At 33.7% G+C, this 24,643-nt stretch overlaps 1 protein-coding gene across 3 annotated transcripts in view; it reads left to right on the top strand.

Annotated features, from left to right (window-relative positions):
• Positions 1–22,794, top strand: part of neur (E3 ubiquitin-protein ligase neur) — a 59,796-nt gene extending 37,002 nt beyond the window's left edge. For all 3 annotated transcript variants that reach the window (XM_073085053.1, XM_073085051.1, XM_073085052.1), the window contains exons 2-4: positions 18,742–18,914; positions 19,470–20,582; positions 20,996–22,794. In XM_073085053.1, coding sequence (XP_072941154.1) covers positions 18,742–18,914; positions 19,470–20,582; positions 20,996–21,448 — 1,739 coding nt within the window. In that variant the 3' untranslated portion in view covers positions 21,449–22,794. The remainder of the gene's footprint in view (positions 1–18,741; positions 18,915–19,469; positions 20,583–20,995) is intronic.
• The last annotated feature ends 1,849 nt before the right edge of the window (positions 22,795–24,643 follow it).

Below are 24,643 nucleotides of genomic sequence, written 5' to 3'. Positions count from 1 at the left end.
ATTGCAATATGTTTCGCTTCCGGGATGTACCGTACACCACCTGTATGTTTATTACACCTTGGTACTTTTTTGTAGTTCTTTCTTCCTAATTTTGGTAAAATTTGCAAAGAATCGGAAAAATTCGGAAATTTGTTGCGAGTTCAGCAAATTGCTATTATTCAGTTTTCTATTATTTTTTATTTTGAGACAAATTACATCTTAATGTGCCTGTTGGGTAAATAAAATTCTAGTAAATATTGTTGACTTATTCAATAATTCGACAATAATACCTATAGTTAAACAATTTTAGCACTAGAGCTAGCAAGATACATTAGTTAGATGGCATAAAATAAAAACAATAGAATCAAGGCATCATTTTTTTAACAATTTTCGTATTATATACCACCTCCCGGCAAATCTGAATAATTACAAGTAGGTGTTGTGACTCATTCATTGTTTATAAAGGCATACCTACGAAACTTGACCCACTTTTCATCGAATCTTTTTAATTATTTACAAAACAAATGTAACATAATCATACAATACTCTAACAGATCGATATATCGTTAAAACTATTGAAAGGTGAACTTCCCACGGACCGTGAGAATTGTGGCCGGGAGAAAGAGACAGTAGGACATCTCGCTCGAAAACCAATACGTGTGAGCGAGATAAATGATGCGCCAGCGTACCAATTACGTAAACAGTTATCTGTCAATCTACGATAAGCGATAATCTGTCCTAATCAGTTGTGTTAGAGCTCTGATTACAATGTAAGATTTGATGTGTCACCGTGATGTTTTGTAATGGTATTGTTCACGCTTCAGTTTTAGGAAGATGCTTCAGTTTTTAAATCGTGGAATTTATGTGGCCCTAGTAACTATGAAGGAAATGGTTTTGACTGTTTTCATCAAAAAAATGTTTTGAATAAATTGTCATAATAAATTATATTTTAATCTTAATTATATTTTTGAAAGGATTTATTTAACTTTTATTAAAACAAATGGTACTTTCGAAATAAATCTTGTTGAAGCTTTGTAAAAATTTGCATTATAATGGAAGTCTCATAATTATTCTAAATTTCAACTCTATCGGTAAAGTGTTAAAAACTTAGTTGCAAGATGATCCATACATTAACATAGCAAGTTATAAACTTGTAATAATAAACAAAACGAGTTTCTCGTTTCCCGCGAAATTACAAGAAAAGGAAGGAAGTAAGACTGAGATAGCAATATAAACATAAACATTGCGAACAGCCAATGAAAGTGGATGGATTTCCTGTTAAATACCGTTGAATATGACTTTCAAGTAATTCTATTGGTATAAAGCCCAGTGTTGGGATTAGAAATATTAGTATTTTGCCTAATGACAGCAGTGTTAAGCGCTGCTGTATTCTGGTTTGAAGGGTGCGGTAAGGAAGACATAGTTATCCGAGGCTTTCCAACTTAGTCCTCAGAGGTAGTAACACTTACCTTAGTTAGGACTAATCCTATCTGAGGTTGATTATAGAGGTCCACAGGTGGCAGCTACTAATCAGCTGGACTAGATAGATGCTCTTTTACTACTTCGTTTATAATAAGACTCATTATACCCAATTTCGTAAGTACCAGGCGCTTATAAACAGCATGAATTATTTTTCCCATACAATGAGTACTAAAAAACGATACAGATCGTCGTTAACCAGTCCAGAGCCAAACGATCGTCAATTAATTTAATTTTATGCAACAAAAGGCATCCATTACAACTTGTAACGGTAACGGGGCTTGAGAATAAAACATAATAGGCCTAAGACGGGCTTCCCACGCCATTAATTACGTGAAAAAAAGAAAAATAAGCTGTCACTTGCAGCGTTAAAAGCGCGGCAATGACAAATGTATTATGAAAAAAATAAGCGCGTCTTTGTTTTGTTTTTAATTACAACCTGCCAGTGTTTACAACGTTGTTTAGTCTGGTTTACGATGTTTGTTTATATTTTTTTTATTCTGCCAATTTTGTTTTAATGAAGATATCATTATTTTTCGTGAACAGATTTACTTCCTTTGCCGTTTTGAAGCAATTTGTTTAATCTTTCTTTATCACAAACATTATAATATTGCGATATGTAAATTTTATCATTATATTATGAGTAACTCATTATACCTATAATGATAAAGTTAATCATTAATAAATTATGTGCATTCAAACATCGTAAATAAATGTAATATAAAATTGAAATAAACCTACAAAATGGCCGACTTCTAATCCTTTCAATAAGTCCATTTATTGTGGTCAATTATTATCAGTATTATTGTAGTATTTGTGATATCGATATATAACATTTCCCAAGGTCACAATAATATCGACAGACTATCCACAACACTACTGGCTAGTAGAAGCGCCGGAAAAAAATTAAAACAGAAAATGGCGGGCAAAAAGAGCATAAATGACAATTACGTCGTGGGAAACGGGATGTTGACCGTTATGTCTGTCCATTGCAGTTTTCTATTTTTAAATTGTATGGCCATCTTGAGACCTGTATCGTATATAATAATTGGCTATTTTTATACCGCACATAAGTAGTGCTTTGTTTTTTAAGTGTTGACAAGCTGTAGCTTCACTTGACATTACAAAAATAAAAACAAACAATTGTCTATGATTGTTTGTTTTCTTAATGAAAATAAATTAATTTAAAATCTATTTCTAGGGCGTTTGCATCTTCAATTTTAAATTAAAAACGTATAGATAAAAATAATGCAGCACAGTAAATAATTTTCTTATGAAATTTCATTAAAACAGAATAAATAATCAAAGTTATTTACACAAATCAAAATCATAAATATTATATAAAATTCTGACACTGTCATATAACTGCATATTCACACACTAAATATATTTTATAATCTGTGATCGGCCACAGAGTAAAATTTATTTAGATAAGAATGGAGTTGTATAAACCTACACGATCAGGGCCGAATTTCAGTAGGGAGGCCCTTAATTATATTCGGAATTAAAAGGTATAATTATTTTCCTTCAAGTCTTTAAATATTTGGAAAAAATCTTACAAGTTGTTGATCCATCGAAATTTAGATATTTTTCTTTATTGTAGTGCCCGTTTATCATGGAGGCACCGAAGCGGTAGCTCTGCTTGCCTTTTCCTAAATCCGTCCCTGGACTTCGGTAATACACCTACGCGCTATTAATGTTTCTAAATATTTTCCGAATTAAAAGAAACAATTATTTTCTGTCAAAATAAAAAAAAACTGCTAACAAATAAAATTATTTAAACACTGTTTAAAAAACGCATACTTAAAACTATTTAGAAACTGCTTATAATGTTGCTGATCCGTCGAAATTTTTAATGGAACTGAAAATTAAATTGTCGAAAATATTTTTCCTTTATTGCGGGCCCTTGTGAGGCCCTAGGGCAGTAGATTGCCTCTAAATCCGGCCCTGGAGTTCAATAATAAACCTGCTATTAGTTTTTCTATCACAGAACGCATACAAATCAGAGTTTATCTCCAACAGTAGTTGGGAATGGTTCGGTTATCGAAAGAAAATGTTAATTTTGGTAGAACTCACGTGTTCCCACGGTGTATGCCGCTGCGGATTGCGTTTGCGACTTGCGTCATAAACTTGCGGCGGTAGTATTTAAAAGAATGTTTTAGTATTCTTATGTCATGTCAGTGTTAGGAATTGGAAAGAGGGATAAATCATTTTATATCCATAAGGAATAATTTGAGGCTTTGAAACTATACAAAATATGGTTTATGGTAGGACTCATTGATTAGTACTGTATTTTACTCATCTAAGGTACTCTACCTAGGCTGTTGGAAATTTGCAAAAATTTTAACAAATTTTCAAAATATAATTCAAACCGGAATTTTGTAACTTATTGGATGCTGGGGATTTTTTATTGTTAGAAATACTTTTTTGCACCAAATGTATTTTATAAGGCATAACCTGAAAATAGAGGTAAATACAAAGTTATCAGATGTTACCCCAAAAGAAAAAAAAGCTTCCAGAATTTATTTTGATAATATTTTATCCTTTATCCCGAAAATTGGGTAAATTTCAAACTACTGGCAACCCTACAGTTACATCCCATGCTATACCAACATCCTCGTAACCGATATGATATATACATATCAATATCACTAAAAAATCGATACCACAAACCGCAACGGATGCTGGAACTAACCATATCCTAAATATGGTAGAAACATCCGAAGATTGTTGTATGAAGTTTCACACGCGTTCCTATAGAGAAATATTGATTTCCTTTACTTTCTGGTAGCCTGGTAGTTGTATTGCGGATCACACCTGGTTTGACTGGTGTGGTGAGCAATAAGCTATCCATTCTCATGGTCAAACGTTATTAATAACATATCTTAGTTTTACCTACGAAAGATCGAAATATGATTAATAATCTATCCATGTTTTGACGACGAAAGATCGAAAAATTACAACATATTACTGTGAAGAAATGGTTAAATGTAGATCTTTAGTAAGCAAAATGTATAGAAAGTCTTACAGCTGTGAAGAAAATATCTAATTGCGATCTTTGCTAGACAATTAATTATTAAAAACATGAGTAAATGTCAGCAAAAGTAGTACTTTAGCGGATAATTTTTCATTTGTCGAACCAACAAATTGAAGTAAAATATATGGGTACTGAATGTTTTTTCATGCAGAAATTACCTTGAAAATAGTTAAACAAATTTGTTACAAAATGAAGTGAAAATATGCCACTCTTATTTTATTTAGTTTCATTGATAAATAATATTCGACACTCTATCTAGGTTTATAGAAGTTTAAAATATATATTTTTAATCAGATGTATAGCTAACTCTTTTTACGCAAATAAAAAGAAAATGTCAGTCAAAATCATGCATTCAGTTCTTTTCTTCAGTTGCATAAATCTTTTTGTAAACCACTATAACTTATCGTGATTCTTTGTTTAAAATAGCCTGCAATAAACCCGTCGTACACCCAATCGTATACCCCCAAGACGTAACCTAAAATATCTAGAGCGGGGGTCCGCCATTAATTGTCAAACCATAGACCGCGGGGGAGACCATAGAGTAGACTAATTCCGTCACAACTGTCGCTCACACATGGCAAAGGCCCACGGGGATTCAGCCGTGTTTGGATAAATACATTTTAATGCACCCTCGTATTATGGTTTTTAAGAGCTTTATTTTTATGTATGCCTGGTCATTTTATTATGTTTTGATGTTCTTTATTTTTAATTTTTATACATTTTCTTACCTTTTTCATGTATTTTCGTAAAATAATATTAAAATTAAATGCTTGCTCTTCTATTTACTATCTACCAGTGGAACAGCGTGGTGAGAGAGACCTCAATTTTTAGAGACAGACCCTTGTCCAAAGCAAGACATAAAAATCTTTTTGAAAACAGTGTAATTATTTTATCCAATTTAGTCTAAAATTTAATGTTGTTGATTTTTTCAAAATAATATGATTTTTTCATCCATTTTATTTTATGCTCTGCGGGAACGTAGATTTAATAATAAGTATGTTCTATCTTCCAAAATCCAAATCTTAAAAAGTTCAAAACTTTATAATTACAACCATTACATATTTCTTCACCTAACTTTGGCATAAAGCGTATTTTTTCCATTCCACATACATTCACAACACATCTGCCATTCCTTTCTTTTCTATGTCCGAAATGTTACCTCTCTTTCATGCACTAAGTACGTAGCTTCATTATCTATTCCGTCCTGCTCTAACACAATAGTGATATTCTCTATCTCTGTCACACCGATGCAATGGTAGCACGCGTTGTGGCTTTTTAGAGCGTTATGCTTCGTTAGTTTCGCGTTCACTTCATTTTTATAACACAAAATACACTTTATTTTTAAGATTATTGCGTCCATTTTACTTGCTTATACTCTGTGTTTATGAGTTTCTAGTAATTATGGAAAGTAAACCTTATAGTTAATTATTAACGTTCATATCAAAGAATATTGTAAATTTTAATAAAAAGTTTAACGAGGTCTTCTAAAGGCGGGAAATGTAACACCAAAATTACTTGTTAAGATTTTTACTGGTAAAAGATTTATAAATAATATGGATGCATTTATATTCATGTCTTAAAATAAAGGATTATTCTTTCAGAATCAGAAAATTATTCATGATTTTTAACTGCGTTTTATTTCTTTCAAATTACTGTATGATGAATACCAGAAAAATTATCGCAACTGAAAGATTTTAATTAAAAAAATCCAATTGTCCGCGCCAAACTGCTAGTCCGCTCTGAAGTTGCGAGCAGGTATAGTCATACAATTTGCTATGGCGACGCGACTCATTTCTATGTTCAGAGCGGACTAGCAGTTTTACGCGGACTATACCACTTTTATATAAAAGTCTTTAGCGGAAATTAATTCAGTAGATTATATTTATCTATTTTCTTTATAGTCCGTCAAAATTAAAACCTATACCTTATTTGTCATTCTTAACAGACAATCTATAGATATGCTTCCTTCCACATACCCTTATTGTTAGCGAACTCAAATATAAATAATCCCGAAGCCCTATTGACACACTCGCCCCTAAACTAAGGGTGTGCGCCCCTAAGCACACATAAATAAATGCTTTCAACTTTAGTCAAGTGCGAATTGCAAATTTTACCCCTTATGACACGAATTAAATTACTAGGCGCTCATAAGTTTGAAGCGTTGACGTATTAATGAAGATCGATCAAATCAAATCAAATCATTCTTTTTTTTATTCAAAATAGGTTCTTTATAGCACTTTTTGATTGAAGCGCCGAAGGAAACTCCATAACACACATCTTTTAAAAAATGATTTTTACAATGTCAAGCTTAACCTAATGGTACATGTGGAGCTGGAACTACTTCAGACCATCTTTATCGTTATATCTGTCGTTGGTAAATTACCTAATACTTTTCTTCTTAATATAAGATGGTGCTACAAGTTCTGTAAATTCATCTTTTCCTAAACCCATGTTTATTTAATATAGACTAGGCATAAAACATCTTATATATAAAATTCTCGTGTCACAATGTTAGTTGCCGTACTCCTCCGAAACGGCTTTACCGATTTCACCAAATTTTATATGCATATTCAGTGGGTCTGAGAATCGGCTTCTATCTATTTTTCATACCCCTAAGTGATAAGGGTTGTTCACCCTTAACATTTTTTTATTTATATGGCAACACAACGTTTGCCGGGTCAGCCAGTTTTAAATAAACTTTGGATTTAATTTTCAATTAAAACAATATGATTTTCAACTTCTAAAATTTTGGCATTTCCTTATCCATAATGAAAATGGGTTCCAAAATTTCCTTATAAACATTAGGTATGACTTTCCTTGAGGTAAAATAAAAATCAATATTCACAGAAAAGTTTGTCAGACTGTAGCTAAATATGAATCATCTCTCATCATACAATCTTCCTCCTCGATCGCCATCGAAGCGAACGTAAGCGCCATCTGTGATCTTGTTACGAACTAATGTAATCCCGTCCTTCGGGAAAAGGGCCTCAAGGGAGTTTCCGATTTATTTTACGAAATAGGTCAGGATTATTTTTGAAAGTATTTTTTTGTTATTATATAGGAATAGCAGACGAGCATACAGTCCAGCTCATGGTAAGTGACTACTGCTATGGATATCTGTAATCAACCTGGGATAAGATTAGATTCCTAGAGAGAGATTCATACCTAAGGTCAGCCACAGATGCGCCGCTACCCCTGAGGAGTAAGTTGGAACCCCTCGAATAAGTATGTCCCTTACCACACCCTTCAAACCAGAACACAACAGCGCTTAACACTGCTGTTATAACAGAAATAGGTGTAACGGTGGTGCCGCCGGACTTTTAACTTTTAATATTAACAACTTATTTATTTAAGGAATACTATCCTATTTTTATAAATAAGTAGACATTATATAAAGACATTAGCCCTTCAAAATCAGGTGGAATATGGTGGAGTGGTAAAGTTATAGTTCGCGCCACAATACTAGTCCGCTCTGAAGTTGTTGCGAGCAGGTGCAGTCATACAATTTGCGATGACGACGCGACTCATTTCTATATTCAGAGCGGACTAGCAGTTTGGCGCGGAGTATACTTCCTTAAAAAAATGTTCCATTTCGTTTCCCGCTAAAACCCACAAGATGGCCGCCGGTCGTAGACCTCCATCCACAAACCGTGACTGAACTAGACGAGCAAAAACAGTAAAATAATTGGCCAAGTGCAAGTCGAACTCGCACACCGAGGGTTCCGTACCATCAAAATTTTCATATCTTTTTATTTTTAGTATTTATTATTATGGGTCTTTAGTTGCCTGAAATAAAGGAATTTTATTTTAATTTATTATAGCAGCCACTGACGTAAATACATTGTTAAAATTTGAACTGTCTACCTATTACGATTTAATAGATAACTCGAAAAACGTCGAGAAATATCGGTTTCTTATATGGCGACCTCATTTATTTTCGACTTTTTAAATTTTTTGTATTTGTTATAGCGACCACCTTTATACATACTCTGTAAATTCAAGTGTCTATCTAATACGGTTCAGGAGATAGAGGCCTGTGACAGACGGACAGACAGCGGAGTCTTAGTAATAGGTCTTCGTTTTTACCATTAGTAAAGATACTTCGCCGCCTTGAAATTGAATGAAGCCACAAACGGCTTATTAGTAAGTTCTTTTTTTGAATTCTTGACAAATAAAAACATTTTTAAAGAAAATTTACGAATAAATAACTAATACTGCGTAATTTACATAATAAATAAATAATAATTTCAAATATTTTATGGACATTTTAGCACGGAGACGTGGCAAAACTTTTTTACGCAACTATTTCAATTCTCAAAACTGGGTACATTTTCTTGTTAGGAGTGAGTAATCTTTACTTATCTATGGTTTTTACCCTTTTGGTACGGAACCCTAAAAACCGTACGCCGCGTTAAAAAATAATTTTACGACGCCATTTTTTCGTTACAATTCAATTATTTTATTAGATTCGCGTCAAATTGAACCGAATCGGATCTGTTGTTGCATTTTTTATGGCACTTAACACAAATTTCGTGTCATGTCGAAATATTGGCTGGTTGGTAAATTGTCTCGATAAAGATTGTAATCTTAAATAGCGGTATTTATGTTTGCTTCTCGCTTGCTCTCTATGTGTGACCGAGAAACAAATAAGAACCATTTTGTGGTGAATTTATTTAAAAAAGTTGTAAAAATTTGGTGATTTTTATCACGTTTGTCATAGATAATGTAACATCGACAATGCTAAACATGATAATCATAGACAAGACTAGTAATTAATTTTATAATCTGTATCATTTGATGGAGGAAAAGCTAATACTTATTTCTATTTTTTCTAATTTTATAAGCTTTTTAAGTCTATGTAGAATTAAAAATTACTTAATATTAAATTATGTACTGTAATTTTAAGTGTATCTAGACTTAAAAAATACAGTACATTAAATAATTTATAATGATTTTCATTTTCATCATAGTTTAAAACAAAATTGAAAGTAACCTTTTACAAAGTAACTTAAACAAATTAACTTAACAAAAGTCACCATTTACTGCACAAAGAATGTTTTGTCTGTCCATATTTAGGACACAGACATTACTGCCAAATATAGGGCTATAATTTTGTGTCTAAAACAAAGAAATAACTCTTGAAAGATGGACAAGGCCTTATTAGTCATGTTTGAGAGATATTTATAGCTACTCCATACTGATGCTGAATGATTTTCTGCTAAAATGTTCTCATATAACATCTTTGAATGTCTACGTGATTATTAATACGAAAAAGTAAAAACATATTTTGTCTATGGATAAAAATGTTTGGCAAAAATAGCATAAATTGATAAAAAAGAAAAAAATACCACTTGTCTATGGCTTATGTCACTTCGGTTCAAATACTCTGATTGTTTTTATCTAATCAATTATTTTCGCGCCTCTTTATTCAAAAAGCAAAAAATAAGTAACAGGCTAAAAGTGAGGATCCAATGTCGTAAAGCGATTATTTTTTCCTGTCATCCCGTAAAATCAACATTAAAATAATTGTTTTATTTATTTACTTTTAACTCCACCATCGGCGCAATATCTCGTATCGAATTAAAACACATTTATTATGAAATCGAAAGGCGTCTATAATCTCTAATAGGTTATTAATATTCGATCTGCTTGTATTGTACGTTACATACTGTAATACTATATTAATCCGTTCAACAACCTCGTCTACATCTATTTAAAGATCGAACGTTATTGTTATAAATAACGTTAGAAATAACGTTATTGTAAACAGCGCTATTTTTGGCGCTATTTACGTATTATGATGGCTTTATTGTACAGATATTATATTAAAATAAGTATAGTCTGCGCCAAACTGCTAGTCCGCTCCGAAGTTGTTGCGAGCAGGTGTAGTCGTACAATTTGCTATGGCGACGCGATTCATTTCTATATTCAGAGCGGACTAGTTTTACGCGGACTATAAATTATATGAGATATAATTTCAAAGTAATTCTGGCTTAGGATAAACTTCGCAACCTTAAATTCATTTTTTGGTGTTCAAAATTTCCTTTAGAATGTGAAAGATTTAAGTAATAGTCCACTAGGTAAGATTTATACATTTTGAGAGTTTTTTTTTATAAAACTAAAAATATAGTATAGATAAAATATAAACATTACTGTATGACTGATAAAGTATGTAGATTTCCTCACGTTTTTCTTCGCCGTTCAAGCAATGATCATTAATTTTTATTTTTGAATACGTAGATAACTTCAAAAATACAAGAGCTTGCCTAAAATTTGAATCTCAGACGCCCCAATAAGGGACAAATTTGAAATTACTAGATATTCTTTAAGACTAATAATTAATTCACTATGTTTCGAAATATATTTTTTTAATTATGTGTTACAATGATCGGAATTAGGACCTTTCTTTCTTTAACCTAATCGATATTTTCACAATAACTTAGTCATGTGGGGTTACTCCAACCCCTATCGTAATACATTTTTATAACAATAGCCTCTTCATTACAAATCCCTTTGAGATCTTCACGTGCGGGGGCGGTTCGCGGACCCCTTGTGTGGCGTAAGAACGATGTTAACAGGTGTTCATTAAGTGATAAGCAAGTTGACCTCCAATATCTTTATATATATATATCTTATGTGGGTGTGTATGTCACTGAACGCCTTCTAAACGACTGGACTGATTTTGATTAAATTTGTTCTGTGTGTTCAAGGGGACTTGAGAATGGTATAGATTCAGAATTTTGTCCGTGCGAAAAGGTTTTTTAATTATTTTTTAATTCGTAAGTGGTTGTTGATTTTGGAATGCCTCACATTGGATTCGACAGACTTCGCTACCATCGCAGTTTCAAATAAACTATCTATTTTTCAAACCCGTAAGTGATAAGGGTTCACCCTTAACATTTTTTTATTTATATGGCAACACAACGTTTGCCGGGTCAGCTAGTCAAATTTATATCATTTGAAAAAACCTAACCTAACCACACTTACTAGTAGGAAAATTTGTAGTAGATGTTTTTTATAATATAGGAGTAGCAGACGAGCATGCAATCCACCTGATGGTAAGTGGCTAGTGCTGTGTGGACATCTGTAACCAACCCCAGATAAGATTAGATTCTTACTTAACTACGACAAAGGCGCAGCTACCCCTGAGGACTAAGCTAAAATGCCTCGGAAAAGTATGTCTCCTTTACCTCATTATTCAAACCAGACCACAGCAGCGCTACACTGCTGTTATAACAGAAATAGGTGTGACGGTGGTGCCGCCGGAGTCGAACCATAGAGTTCTTTGTATAATAAGGTACACAATCTGACCACCTGACCTGATGTATTGCCCTTCAGGTTATCGCCCTGTACCTCAAATTGAAATAAAAACTAACCGCTCTAAAAACTATTCAACGCTCGGCTGCGAAGGGCCGAAGGGTTGCCCTTCGGTAATTACACTAAGTATCAGATTCCCTTTAACAGGATGTGTGCAGTGTACTGTATCTCCTCATACCTACGTATCAACAAAACCTCTGATGCAAGACCTTTGTGATATAAGGCAGTCGCTAGACATAACATTGTACAATATTTTATTGCACAATAAGATTGAAGGCGCAATGCAATTATATTGCACAAAAATGCGAACTGTACTCTTCGTGATGACGAACCAAAGACTGAAAAATATTGCGCAATACTGACCCTACACGATGCAATGGAAAAATATGTTGCAATAAAAATTAAACTCGCTCAAAGTTCCTGTCAATAATTGCGCAATTTTTAATATTAAACCTAAACAGTCAATAATATTGCACAATTCGTTATATTCATCACTTTTGTCCCATTACTGGGCATCTCTGCTAACTGAAAGCTGAATAAAGTTATTTAGGGTGCTAAAATAGCACGATACCTACGATTCAAATTTTACGCTAATTTTGGCGATATTTTTAATAACAATCATACATGTAAATTGCATGTTCAGTCTTCATATATTGCCAGTTAAAAATATTTTATTTTATTTTAAGGCGTCGATTGTTATAACATTTTCTCCTTGCCAAGTAAGGTATAATATTAATTTGGCGAATTTGAAACGAAGAAAAACGAAACTACTGGTGTAACAATTTTACCATGTTGTACTTACTGTAAAGTCATGTTAATTATAAAAACTAATTATTTTAATTATAGTTTAATACCTTACTTGAATTCATAATGTTGGCCATATATTTAATCTGCCGTAACCCTAACATGGCGGGAAACGGCAAATGATGTGTGAGAATTAATAAAAAATGGTCAATAACTAGCAGAATTGGAGACACCTTTTACATTACGTTTATTTATTTGTTTCATAACAATTTGAAAGGTTTCACCACCTCACACTACAAGCTAGCCAGCCAAAAGGTCTATTAGCGATCTAGACCAGGATTGACGTCAGCGCTAAACGCGTCGCACCAGGAAGCGCCCGTGACGTCAACGGTGACATTTCGTTGCGTTTCGTTTCTGCTGTTGTTTTATTATTGTTTTTGATATGTTATATTTGTTTTTTTTGAGTAGGCGTTTTGTTTCTGATGTAATTTTATTATGTTTTATAATATGTTATATATTTTTTTTTTGTGAGTAGGCGTTTTGTTTCTGCTGTTGTTTTATTATGCTTTATATTATATATTATATTTGTTTTTTTTTTCGTTTTTCATATTATCTGTTTTATGTAGCTATGTGTAAATAGTATCTGATTTTTTTAGGTATTAATTTTTTTTTAATTTGAATTTTATGTTGCGTATTCTAGCGTAATTTTAAATTGTTAGGTGTGAAAAAAGTTTTTTATTTTTATTTTAGATTAAATCACGTGTCTATGTTTTATTTTTTAATTTGACTGATCACAGACAATTATTATAAAAAAGCCTTAATTATGACCCAAAGACAAAAAAAATAATAATCATGAGACAAAATAACATTAATTTCGTATTATTCCATTATTTAAGGAATAATATTTAAAATAAACTATTTATAACATTAAAAACAAAATAAGCCACAAAATTAACTACTATTATTCGCAAATTTCATAAAATCTACAAAATGACGTCATAAAGAGTTAAGTATGTGCTTATAATAATTTCCAACTTAATTTACTCTGTGGTTGACATTACATCTAATTAAACACTCCAGCTGGCAACCCCAAGCGGACGCGGCGCGTGCCGATAATTAATGACGTAAAAATAGCAACACTGAGCCAATTTGCCGCTCAAATTGTGGTTTATTTTTAAATTTAGACAACTTGTAGGGTGCTCTGATGTGTCAATTTATGGGGAACGGAATTACAAACCTTTATTGAGGAAACGGTTTAAGTTTTAAAAGTTTGTTTTTGGGTAAAGTATTGCATTTAAAATCTTTATTTATTCCTTTATTATTGATTTATTAATTTTGAAATATTTTGAACAATGTTATTTTCCACATTATAAGATCGTTCTTGTGTATTATTCATTTATTAAAATTGTTATTCTTTGTATTTATCACTGCTTGCCATTGACAAAGTGATAAAGACATCGTATGAAAGAAAAAAAAACATTGCAATTTTTTTTATTCATTTATTACAATTTTATTTTCACACACAAAATTGATCTCACGTTGCAAAATACGAAATTTGGCAATATTACAATTCTCACGCAACATAATATCGAATTTAAAACCGTATCAAATTTTATCCCCAAACCAGCTGGGATTTGAAGAAAAAAACTCAAATCTTCCGGCGGAAGTGAGATCCCTCGATTTTCAAAATGGCTTCCACCCTCGCCACCTGGTCGAGTACCCTTATAACTTGATTATCTTTATGAAGATAGAACCCGCATATAACGTTAGTTAGCTTTTTGTAATACGATAGATGATATATTGAAAAGTGCTTCAAAAAGGATCTTTTGAAAAAAATCTGCAATTTGTTTTAAATTTTATTATCTTTTGTAAATCGATTTTAGATATTAATCTATGGCTTTTAATTTGAAAAGGCAATAGACACGTATTTTCGAAATTATATGCATACCCGGTCTTATCTGCCGCTTCGCTTGCAGTCAGAGGTTTCTATGTATTTCTCGGAAACCATACTTTCTTTCAGGATAAAATATACTATGTCCTTTCTTCCACCTCTGACAACGTGTGTACAAAATTTCATGACAATCGGTTATGTAGTTAAGGCGTGAAAGTGTGCGCCAAACTACTAGTCCGCTCTGAAGTTGTTGCGAGCAGTAACCATACAATTAGCTATGGCGACGCGATTCATTTCTATATTTAGAGCGGACCAGCAGTTTTACTCGGACTATAACAAACAAACACATTCGTATTTATAATAATAGTTGATCAAAATTAACTTACTTTTCAACCATTTTAAAGTTTCAACGTTCACAAATGAGTTTATTCTTAGTTTCTATAATTAAATAGAACGGGTCTATAATAGTTCGATTGTTGTTGGCAACACTGGGAATACTTGCACAATTACTCCTGGCAACACTTACCACCTCTTTCACGCTATTAATAAATTAGCGTTTAAATAAAACAAATACAAATGTTTAATGTAGATGCTTTAAAGGTTTGACGGTACCACCGCCACACCTATTTCTGTTATAACAGCAGTGTTAAGCGCTGCTGTGTTCTGGTTTGAAGTGTGGTAAGGGAGACATACTTTTCCAAGGCGTTACAGCTTAGTCCTCATGGGTAACGCATCTGTCGCCGACCTCGGGTAGGAATTAATCTATCTGGGGTTGATTACAGATGTCCGTACGACAGTAGCCACTTACCATCAGGTGGACTGTATGCTCGTCTGCTACTCCTATATTATAAAATATGTAACGCTGATGTGTTCTGGTTTGAAGGGTAGATATGGGGGTGTTACTAAGAAGTACGAACCGTTGAAACATTATAAAAAAAAATGTAAATAATTTCGCAAACGTACATATCGCAAATTAAATATTCACACGTGTTATAACGATAAGATAATGTTACGATAAAGTTCATGTTTACCACATTATTACCGTAATGGCCGCCATTTGGTAGACTAAACGGTAAATATTTAAAAGTGTGGCGTTCATATTTTAGTAAATTCGTGGAATTAAGCAAGATGTTTTATAGCAAATATATTGTTATTTCTTGTTACTAGATAGCTACTAATATTATACGATGTTTTAAGAATAAAAATTATCACTTTCGACGTATTTAGATAACTAAAATTTCCGTTCTAAACTATATTATACAAAAAATACGCAAAATTCAATAGTCATTACGTTTGTTAAGTGGAATATTAAAACTAAACGTCAATATGAAAAACGTGATTATCATTACGTTCGTTAAGTGGAACGCGAAAATCAAACGTCAAAGTACCAATTTGAGAAATGGCGCGCGTTTCAAGACAAAGATTTTTATTGTATAAGTCCGTGTTTTATTTCACTTCCTACACTTTATGGTATTAAGCACGGGATCTACCACGTGTTCACAATGGGGTCGTTCCCCATGGCTGATGGAGGGTGACGTTCAATGGGGTGGCACGTATTGCATAATGGTTTAGTCTTACAGAATACTTACAAACTAACGTTAACTAAAGCTATGTGTCAATACAAAGTTGGATAATGTTTGTGATGAGTTTTCATCTTTGCAGACTTCCATTTTGGATCCTAATCTCTACTCATTTTATCAAATAAATATTATATTAACAAAAATATACTTACTCACAGTTTTTTTTTAAATTTCAGTAATCATAATAATTTTGGTACATACAGACCTCAGAACCAGTGAGAAAATAATATTAAAAATATTTACTTTATAAATATGGAATTAAATTTGTAAAAAATAATGTGAATAAATTATTAATTCTGTAAAAATAAATGGCTTTCCGTATCTTACTGAATGGCTTAACAATGATCATGGACTAACAACTAAAGAAACAATGAGAAAAAAATGCGTAACATCCATTCCCAATACCTTGTTCTGTTGCTGAAAAGTTTACATAATAATCGTGTTATTTCATTCTACTTCAAGTGAAGTTGACAAAGACAGATAAACTCCATCTGCTTCAGTCGAAAATAAACATTCTTGTACATAAACGCCTCAAATTCGAGTTTCTAAGGGCACAATCTATTGTCCGTAGAAACTCAAGATGGCCGCCACCTGCGTAGCAGATGTACGAGCAGCTTGCGTTCTTAATGTCAATTTCTCCCTACATTTTACGTTTATCAGCTAAAACCGGTACTAAATGTAAACTTTATTAATAGTATTGGTAAATAAATAACATTGTGGACTAATATTCTTGTATTAAGGTCATTTATCTTCCAATCGAAAATGTCATATGGACAAATAAATTCGTAATCCAATTATTTATTTACCGCGCATTTTTTCGAATTGTTCTGAATTCGAATGCTATAAATAGACTGGTAATTAGCATTATTTAAATTAAATATTAGTTTTTAAGTTGTATGACGATTATTTTTATTTAAATTTGAATAAAAATAAAGAATTTTCTGTTTTTAAACTTTTCTTTTCTTTCATTCTACTAAAATAGAATGAATATAAAATAAATAAAATTCGTAAAATTTTAGCCATCACATTTTTAAGGTTGTAGCAAAATATGTAATAGTTTTTTATATTTCACATAGCTAAATATACTACATAGTTTTTTCGAATCTTTCGTCGTTTAGTACTATGTATCTCAAATCAGATACATCTACGCTAATATTATAAAGAGGAAAACTTTGTTTGTTTGTTTGGTTGTAAGGAATAGGCTCAAGAACTACTGGACCGATTTTAAAAAATTTTTCATCATTCGAAAGCTACATTATCCACGAGTAACATAGGCTATATTTTATATGAAATATATTTGATAAATAGATTTTCAGGCGGTACAAAGTTTGCAGGATCAGCTAGTCCTATATAATTACATACATTAACTTATGAATTTAAGTATCTTCTAATATATAGCCATTACACAACATTATTCTCACATTTATAACCAACTCAAAAGCGAATATTTTTGCACAAAGAAAGTTATTTATAGTACGAAAGTAAAGAAATTCTTCCCTTTATATTAATAGGAGCAGCTGAAACATTCTGTCTCCTTAGCCGGTAAAGGTTAACGGATGGTAAGGTCAATCGATGTCAATTAAAGTTCTTTATTATTCAATTATGTACTCCGTTTACGGCGTCAAATGAGTTTAAGGTTATTAGCAAACTAGCAGTCCACCTGATGATACTGCCGCCCATGGACATCTGTAATCAACCTGATAAGGTTCGATTCACACCTGAAGTCGGTCAGAGATGCGCTACTCGTGAACTAAGTTGAAATTCCTTGAGAAAGTATAAAAAAAGTATGTCTCCCTTATCACATCGTTCAAACCAGAACACAGCAGCGCTTAAGAATTGTTAGCTCTTAACACGGCGGCACCACCGCCACACCTATTTCTGTTATAACAGCAGTGTTAAGCGCTGCTGTGTTCTGGTTTTAAGGGTGTGGTAAGCGAGTCATACTTTTCCGAGGCGTTCCAGCTTAGTCCTCAGGTGTAGCGGCGCATCTGTGGCCAGCAGCTGGAGTATTATTATCTGTTACCTTACTTTACAAATTATTCATATTTTACGCAATTCTAAAAAAATGTGTGTAAGTAATTACTTCCATACATTTTTTAAGGTTTATTTAGTAATCAAATCGTTAATTCTTGAACAAACTAAGTACAAAATATTACTTTGTAATTAAACATAGTATTACTTTATAGTACCTACTAGCTGACCCGACAAACGTTATGTTGCCATATAAATAAAAAATGTTAAGGGTGAACAACCCTTATCACTTAGGAGTATGAAAAATAGATAGTAGCCCATACTCAGAGCTACTGAATATGCATATAAAATTTGGTGAAAATCGGTAAAGCCGTTTCGGAGTACGGAGTACGTAACTAACATTGTGACACGAGAATTTTATATGTAAGATTTTAATTTCCTACGAAAACATTGTACTTAAAGAAATTTTCATCAAAACTAAATATTTTTCTCTCTTATCACTTATATGTATATTTATTTATTATATTTTAAACATATTTATGTATGTATGTATAAAATATGTATATTATTTATTTATCCTTAATGTATTATATTTAACACCTGCCGCAAATTCTCTCCAATCACCAAGAGTTGACTGGTAGAGAATGCCATTAGGCATTAAGTCTGCCCTGTTGTAATATAACTTTGTGTTACTTTTACAATAAATATATAAATAAATAAATAAATTATTTTCCTTGTTACAGCGCCCCGCACGTCGTGTACCGGTGGTGCACCGAACAACCTGCCGCCCTTGAGTTTCCACGCGGTCCACGGGGAGAATGTCCGTGTGTCTCGAGACGGTACCACCGCGAGGCGGGTGGAGTCCTTCTGCAAGGGCGTGGCGTTCAGTGCACGGCCTGTACGGGTTAATGAGAAGGTAGGTGGCGTTATCAGAATAATATGATGTGTTACAGTGATAGCCTAATGGTTAAGAGCAGTGATAGCCTAGTGGTTAAGAATAGTGATAGCCTTGTGGTTAAGAAACTCGGCCTCTTGATCGAGGGGTCCAAGGTTTAAATTCCAGGCACGCACCTCTGATTTTTGAAAGTTATGTGGGTATTAGTAATTAATTATCACTATAACATTAATTTTGAAGGTGGTAGGACCCTTTGTAGCTCGACTCCGGAGGCACCACCGCCACACCTATTTCTGTGTTCTGGTTTGAAAAGACATAATTTTCCGAGGGATTACAGCTTAGTCCTCAGGGGTAGCGGCGCATCTGTAACCGACCTTTAAGACTTATCTGGGGTTGATTACAGATGTGCATGGGCGGCAGTAGCCACTTAACATCAGGTGGACTGCATGCTCGTCTGCTACTCCTATATTATATAAAAAATGAACAGTGGTACGGAACCTTGGATATTCGAGTTCGACTCTCACTTGCCTAGTTTAAATAGATCGAAATCTAAACCAAAACTTTCCTCTATTCCAGGTGTGCATACGTTTCGTGGAGATCTCAAACAGCTGGAGCGGAGTCATCCGTTTCGGCTTCACGACCCACGACCCTACATCGTTGGCTCACGCTCTGCCAAAATACGCTTGCCCAGATCTAACCAACAAGCCCGGTAACTGGGCTAAGGCGTTAGGCGAAAGATTTTGTGAAAAAGACAACGTCCTGTACTACTATGTCAATTCCGCTGGTGATGTGCACTTCGGGATCAATGGGGAGGATAAAGGACTTTTCTTTTCGGGAGTGGATACAAGGAATCCTCTCTGGGCGCTGGTTGATGTGTACGGCAACTGCACGGCCGTCCAATTCGCTGATCCCAGAGCTCCGAATCAGATCAGACGGTCGACACAAAGTCCGATGGTGGAAGAAGATAGATTGGTCGGTGGAATGCGATCCTTATCCGTTGAAGAGCCGTTGCCACCGCCTCGCTACCAGAACCCTTCAGTTCCTCTAAGCTTGCATAGGACTAGGGGAAGAAATGTCCAGTTCGTTAACGATAGGGGCGTCGCAGCGAGAATAGAAGCTGAGTTCTGTCAAGGGTATGTCTTCACAGCACGTCCAATGTGTCCAGGACAAACAATCATCGTCCAAATCTTAGCGACTGAGTCCGCGTACGCTGGCAGTTTGGCTATCGGTCTGACGTCGTGCGATCCTGCGATTTTGCGACCTTGCGATTTACCTGACGATGCTGAACAGTTGCTGGATAGACCTGAGTATTGGGTGGTGAGACGCGACGCGGCAAACGGTCTCCGAAGAGGCGATGAGCTCGCAGTGACTTTGACTTTGGATGGAGAGGTCAGAGTCAGCCGGAACGGCTCCAATCCGGTCACGGTCATGCATGTGGACCATACGTTGAGATTGTGGGCGTTTGTGGATATCTACGGCGCGACCCAAAAAGTCAGGATGCTGAGCTCTCAGACCATGGCGAATCAGACGCCTCCTCAGCAACTCAGGGTGCTGGCTGGGTCAGCGGCGCCCATAGCGACTGGGGCCGGTGGGACGGTGTTGGTCGTCAGTCTTCCACCGCAAAATGGAAACCAGAACTTGGTTAATCATCAGCAAGGACTGACTTTAGCGAGTGCGCATTATATTGAGGTGAGTTCAAAATGATTCAAGCTGCCTAACTAAATAGTTCTTTTAATCTTTAGTTTTTATATAAAGTAAATAACGTAAGATTTTTACAACTTACGTCATATTAGGCGCGGGCTACTATGTTGTTATGTAAATTTTAGAATTTTGTCTTGTCTAGTTCAATTAAACTAAAATTTGTTGTTAAAAAATCCGCTACTTAAATAAATAAGTACATTACATTTGTTTTTTCTTTTATACATTTTTTATATTATTTGCTTCCCATAAAGATTTATTGTTCAAAATTTTCCTTCGATTTAGAATCAAGTCAGTCAACTAGTTTTCCAAAAGATAACATACTGATATCAGTTTTAAAAGTCTAGGAAACTTATGACATCTCTTTATATAACAAAAAATAACAAAACCTTTCTTCTTTCCAGCCAATCCAATCATCATCACAGTTATGCCTGACCAGTCTGCAACCGATCGCGAGCCAGGCCTCCTGCTCGATGCAGCAGTACCAACGCCCCCGGACCGACGCTCAGTGCTCTTCCACCTCACAGAACAACTCCAACGAGCAGGTCCAACTGCCCAACGGTCACACCGAGCCTCTGCGCCTCGCTGACAGGATCCCCAACGGACCTTCAACCAGCAGGCAGGCCCCAAGCACTTCCCATCATCAACCCATCTACTCAGTCATCGGTGAGGGTAACCTAACGGGCACAGAGTGTACTATATGCTACGAAAATCCGATAGATAGCGTCCTATACATGTGCGGGCACATGTGTATGTGTTATAGGTGTGCGGTGCAGCAATGGAGGGGTAAGGGCGGCGGCCAGTGCCCTCTCTGTAGGGCCCAGATCAAAGACGTTATACGCACATACAAATCCTGATGTGGTAGGGTAGCTCGGTTGGATAAAGATTGCTTTGTGATACGTACGACTGAAAGGCATACGTTGTTGGTTAGTCTATTGCAGCCTTAGCTTTAAAAAAAAGGATTTGGCAGATGAAAGAATTTGACAGATGTCAGAAACGTCAACGTTTGAACAAAGTAATCTTTACCACAACTGCTTTTGTATTAATAAAAAAAAACATTTATGCCAAAAAAAACGTTCTACACTGGTTTTGAATTAATTAAGTTTGTAGTTGAGTTAATTTTCTCCAAAAATATGTATATAAATGAACAAAAATCGTAATAATAATGGTGGAATTCGTATTGACATAACCTTCGATAGGAATAATGACTTGAATTGGAAATGTAATATATATTTAGAAATACTTATAATTTAATTAATAAATAATATATGCATATCGGTACTTTAGTTTTGTTTAAGCGTACTTTAGTTTCATAATTGAAATTTAATAAATATGGGAGTACTAACTGACTGCGTTTTCTAACACAACTAAATATTGACAATAATATTGATATATCCGTAATAATAAAATTGTCAATGCCATATTTAATGTTAAAAAAAACTGCTGAAATTGCCGCTGTTTTGAAGCATAGATAATATAAAAACTTTTGACAGATGACAGTAATAACTTTCAACAGAAAAAAAAATAAAAAGAGCGCGAAATTAACTGTCACTTATTTTTTTTAATTAAATTCTTCCATAATTATTATATTTCTCTTTTAATTCATTATTGCACTTATTATAAGGACTGATTTTAAACTATGCCTAGTTTTTAGTTCGAATGTTGGATGTATATCCAAAAAACTTTTGGATGTCACAATCATTGAACTAAATTGTATGATTACCTATTTACAACTACTGACATGAAATTAATTATATGTATTAAACGTAATTATAATATAATTTTCTTATATATCAATATAAAAATATGTAATATTCATCTAATTTTTACGCAGAAAAAATACCCAATAAGCAAACATTCATTTTTCGCTTCTTAAAATGAATTATGACTTATTTTAGTATTCTTTCTTACGTTCGATTATGAATATATATTCAGCGTAAAACTGCTAGTTCGCTCTGAATATAGAAATGAATCGCGTCGTCATAGCAAATTGTATGACTACCTGCTCGCAACAACTTCAGAGCGGACTAACAGTTTGGCGCAGACTATAGACGTATTTTCTTTGATTATGTAATACACATTTAAATGATTTATGATTTAAATATTTCAGTAGAATTGGAGTCATTAATGTATTGTGAAAAGCAGCATAGATGGCGCTTGTGTTGAATCGGATTGTTAAATACAGAGTAAAGATAATTTGTAATCTGTATTTCAAATGTAATGGATTGATTGAAAAACTATACTTCCATATTATGATATAATCGGGACAATTATTTATTATGTAATTAATTAATGAATATAATATATAACCAACTATTATAAAGTGGATATGACACTTAGGCGTTTGTTTCACATCCAGCGATTGAAATATCAATCTGTCAAACCATTATTATTAATCTATCTATCGATTTTTACCTACCACAGATCTATATTTGACAATGTCTGGTATGAACTAAAGTCATTATAAATTTATGATCTTTTGAGGCAAAACATTGGATAGATTGAATATTAATAATGGACCATACATGCTAATCGCAAAAACAGCCAACCAACTTTAATATTTTTTTTTACTACAATTGGTTCTAGCTTCAAGGATACTTTTGAAACCGACAGATGGCGCTGATTTAAAGAATTTCAGCGTAGTCCTTAGCGGTAATGCAATTGTGATCAACCTCAGGTAGGGATCTAATCTGAGGTTGATTACAGATGTTCATGGGCAGTAGCCACTTACCATCAGGTGCCTTATTCGTTTGTTTTATTTTAACTATATTATAAAAATGCGAATGGTTGTCTGTCAGTTTTATCATTAATAATATATTATCATTTTTCTTTCACTGGCAGTGAAGCAGATGTCTTATATACACTAGTAGATTTGCTAGGTTATTTATAAGTGGTATAGGGTGGGCCAACTTTGACTAATATTGCTAGAATTTTATTATATATTATTCAATTTTAGTTTCAAGAAGTACTTTTTTCTTGTATAACTAAGGTTTCGTTAAAATTATGTAAATTTATTGCTAAAAATAGCTTTAAAAATGCATTTCGTGAAGTTCTTAACTCTTTCTTTGAGAATAAAAGTAAAAGTAAAAGAAACATTTTATAAAAAAAAAATATTATTTTTCGACTCCGGCGGTATCACCGCCACACCTATTTCTGTTATAACAGCAGTGTTAAGCGCTGCTGTGTTCTGGTATGAAGGGTGTGGGGAGGTCTTTCATACATGTATTTTCAGATGAGGCATTCCTAACATATTTTAGGCCGATAAAGACAATTGCATCTGTATTTCAGTTTAATAAAAAATAATGATAACATAACTCCACTTAACGACTGCAATGAGTCTCATTCTAATTAACTTTCTGAATGAGATGTTATCGTTACGACTGTTAAGTGGAGCATGACGCTTCATTTATATAAATCAAAGTTCGCCCACCCTATAATTACCTAGAAAATAATAATTCTAGGCACAAGTAGGCTGCAAAACTGTACGTCCACGACAGTATGAATAATCGGTGATAGGTGTAATGCATTTAATAATTTAAAACGTAATATAATTTTTTACATGTTACCAGTAAGCGGGAGTTCCTATGAATGTATTGAGCGGTTTTCTTCATAAATAGTTTGACTTTTCTTTGCGTGTGGCGGTTATTCGAAACGGACATTTGTTGTCATATTTATAAAACAATAGTGCCCGCGGTTTCGCCCGCGTTTAAAAAATAACACGACTTATATATGTATAATTGAAAATTTATACCTTCATTGCAATGACAGTGGCGCCATCTGTCGAAAATTGGCCGTACCAACTCAAAAACCTTCGTGGGCAGGCACAACAACTTTGCTAAAGATCATCACATGATCAAATGCATAGTTCACGATTCTATAAAGGACATATAGACAAAGAATCATTTTTACATAATTTTTTCAATTTTCAAGCTAAGTTTTTACTTTAATTTAATGAAATTACGATCTGAACTTGTAATTTGTCAATAAAATGTTTAACATTATCAGAAATTCGTAATAATACGTTAAATATTGATTGTCGTTAAATTTTCCAT

This window comes from Epargyreus clarus, unplaced genomic scaffold, assembly GCF_041222505.1.
Source record: "Epargyreus clarus isolate Ecla_fem2 unplaced genomic scaffold, WU_Ecla_fem_2.2 ptg000022l, whole genome shotgun sequence".
NCBI classification, from domain to species: Eukaryota; Metazoa; Arthropoda; class Insecta; order Lepidoptera; family Hesperiidae; genus Epargyreus; species Epargyreus clarus.
Note: the sequence above shows the minus strand (reverse complement) of the source record. Positions and strands in the feature narration are given on the sequence as shown.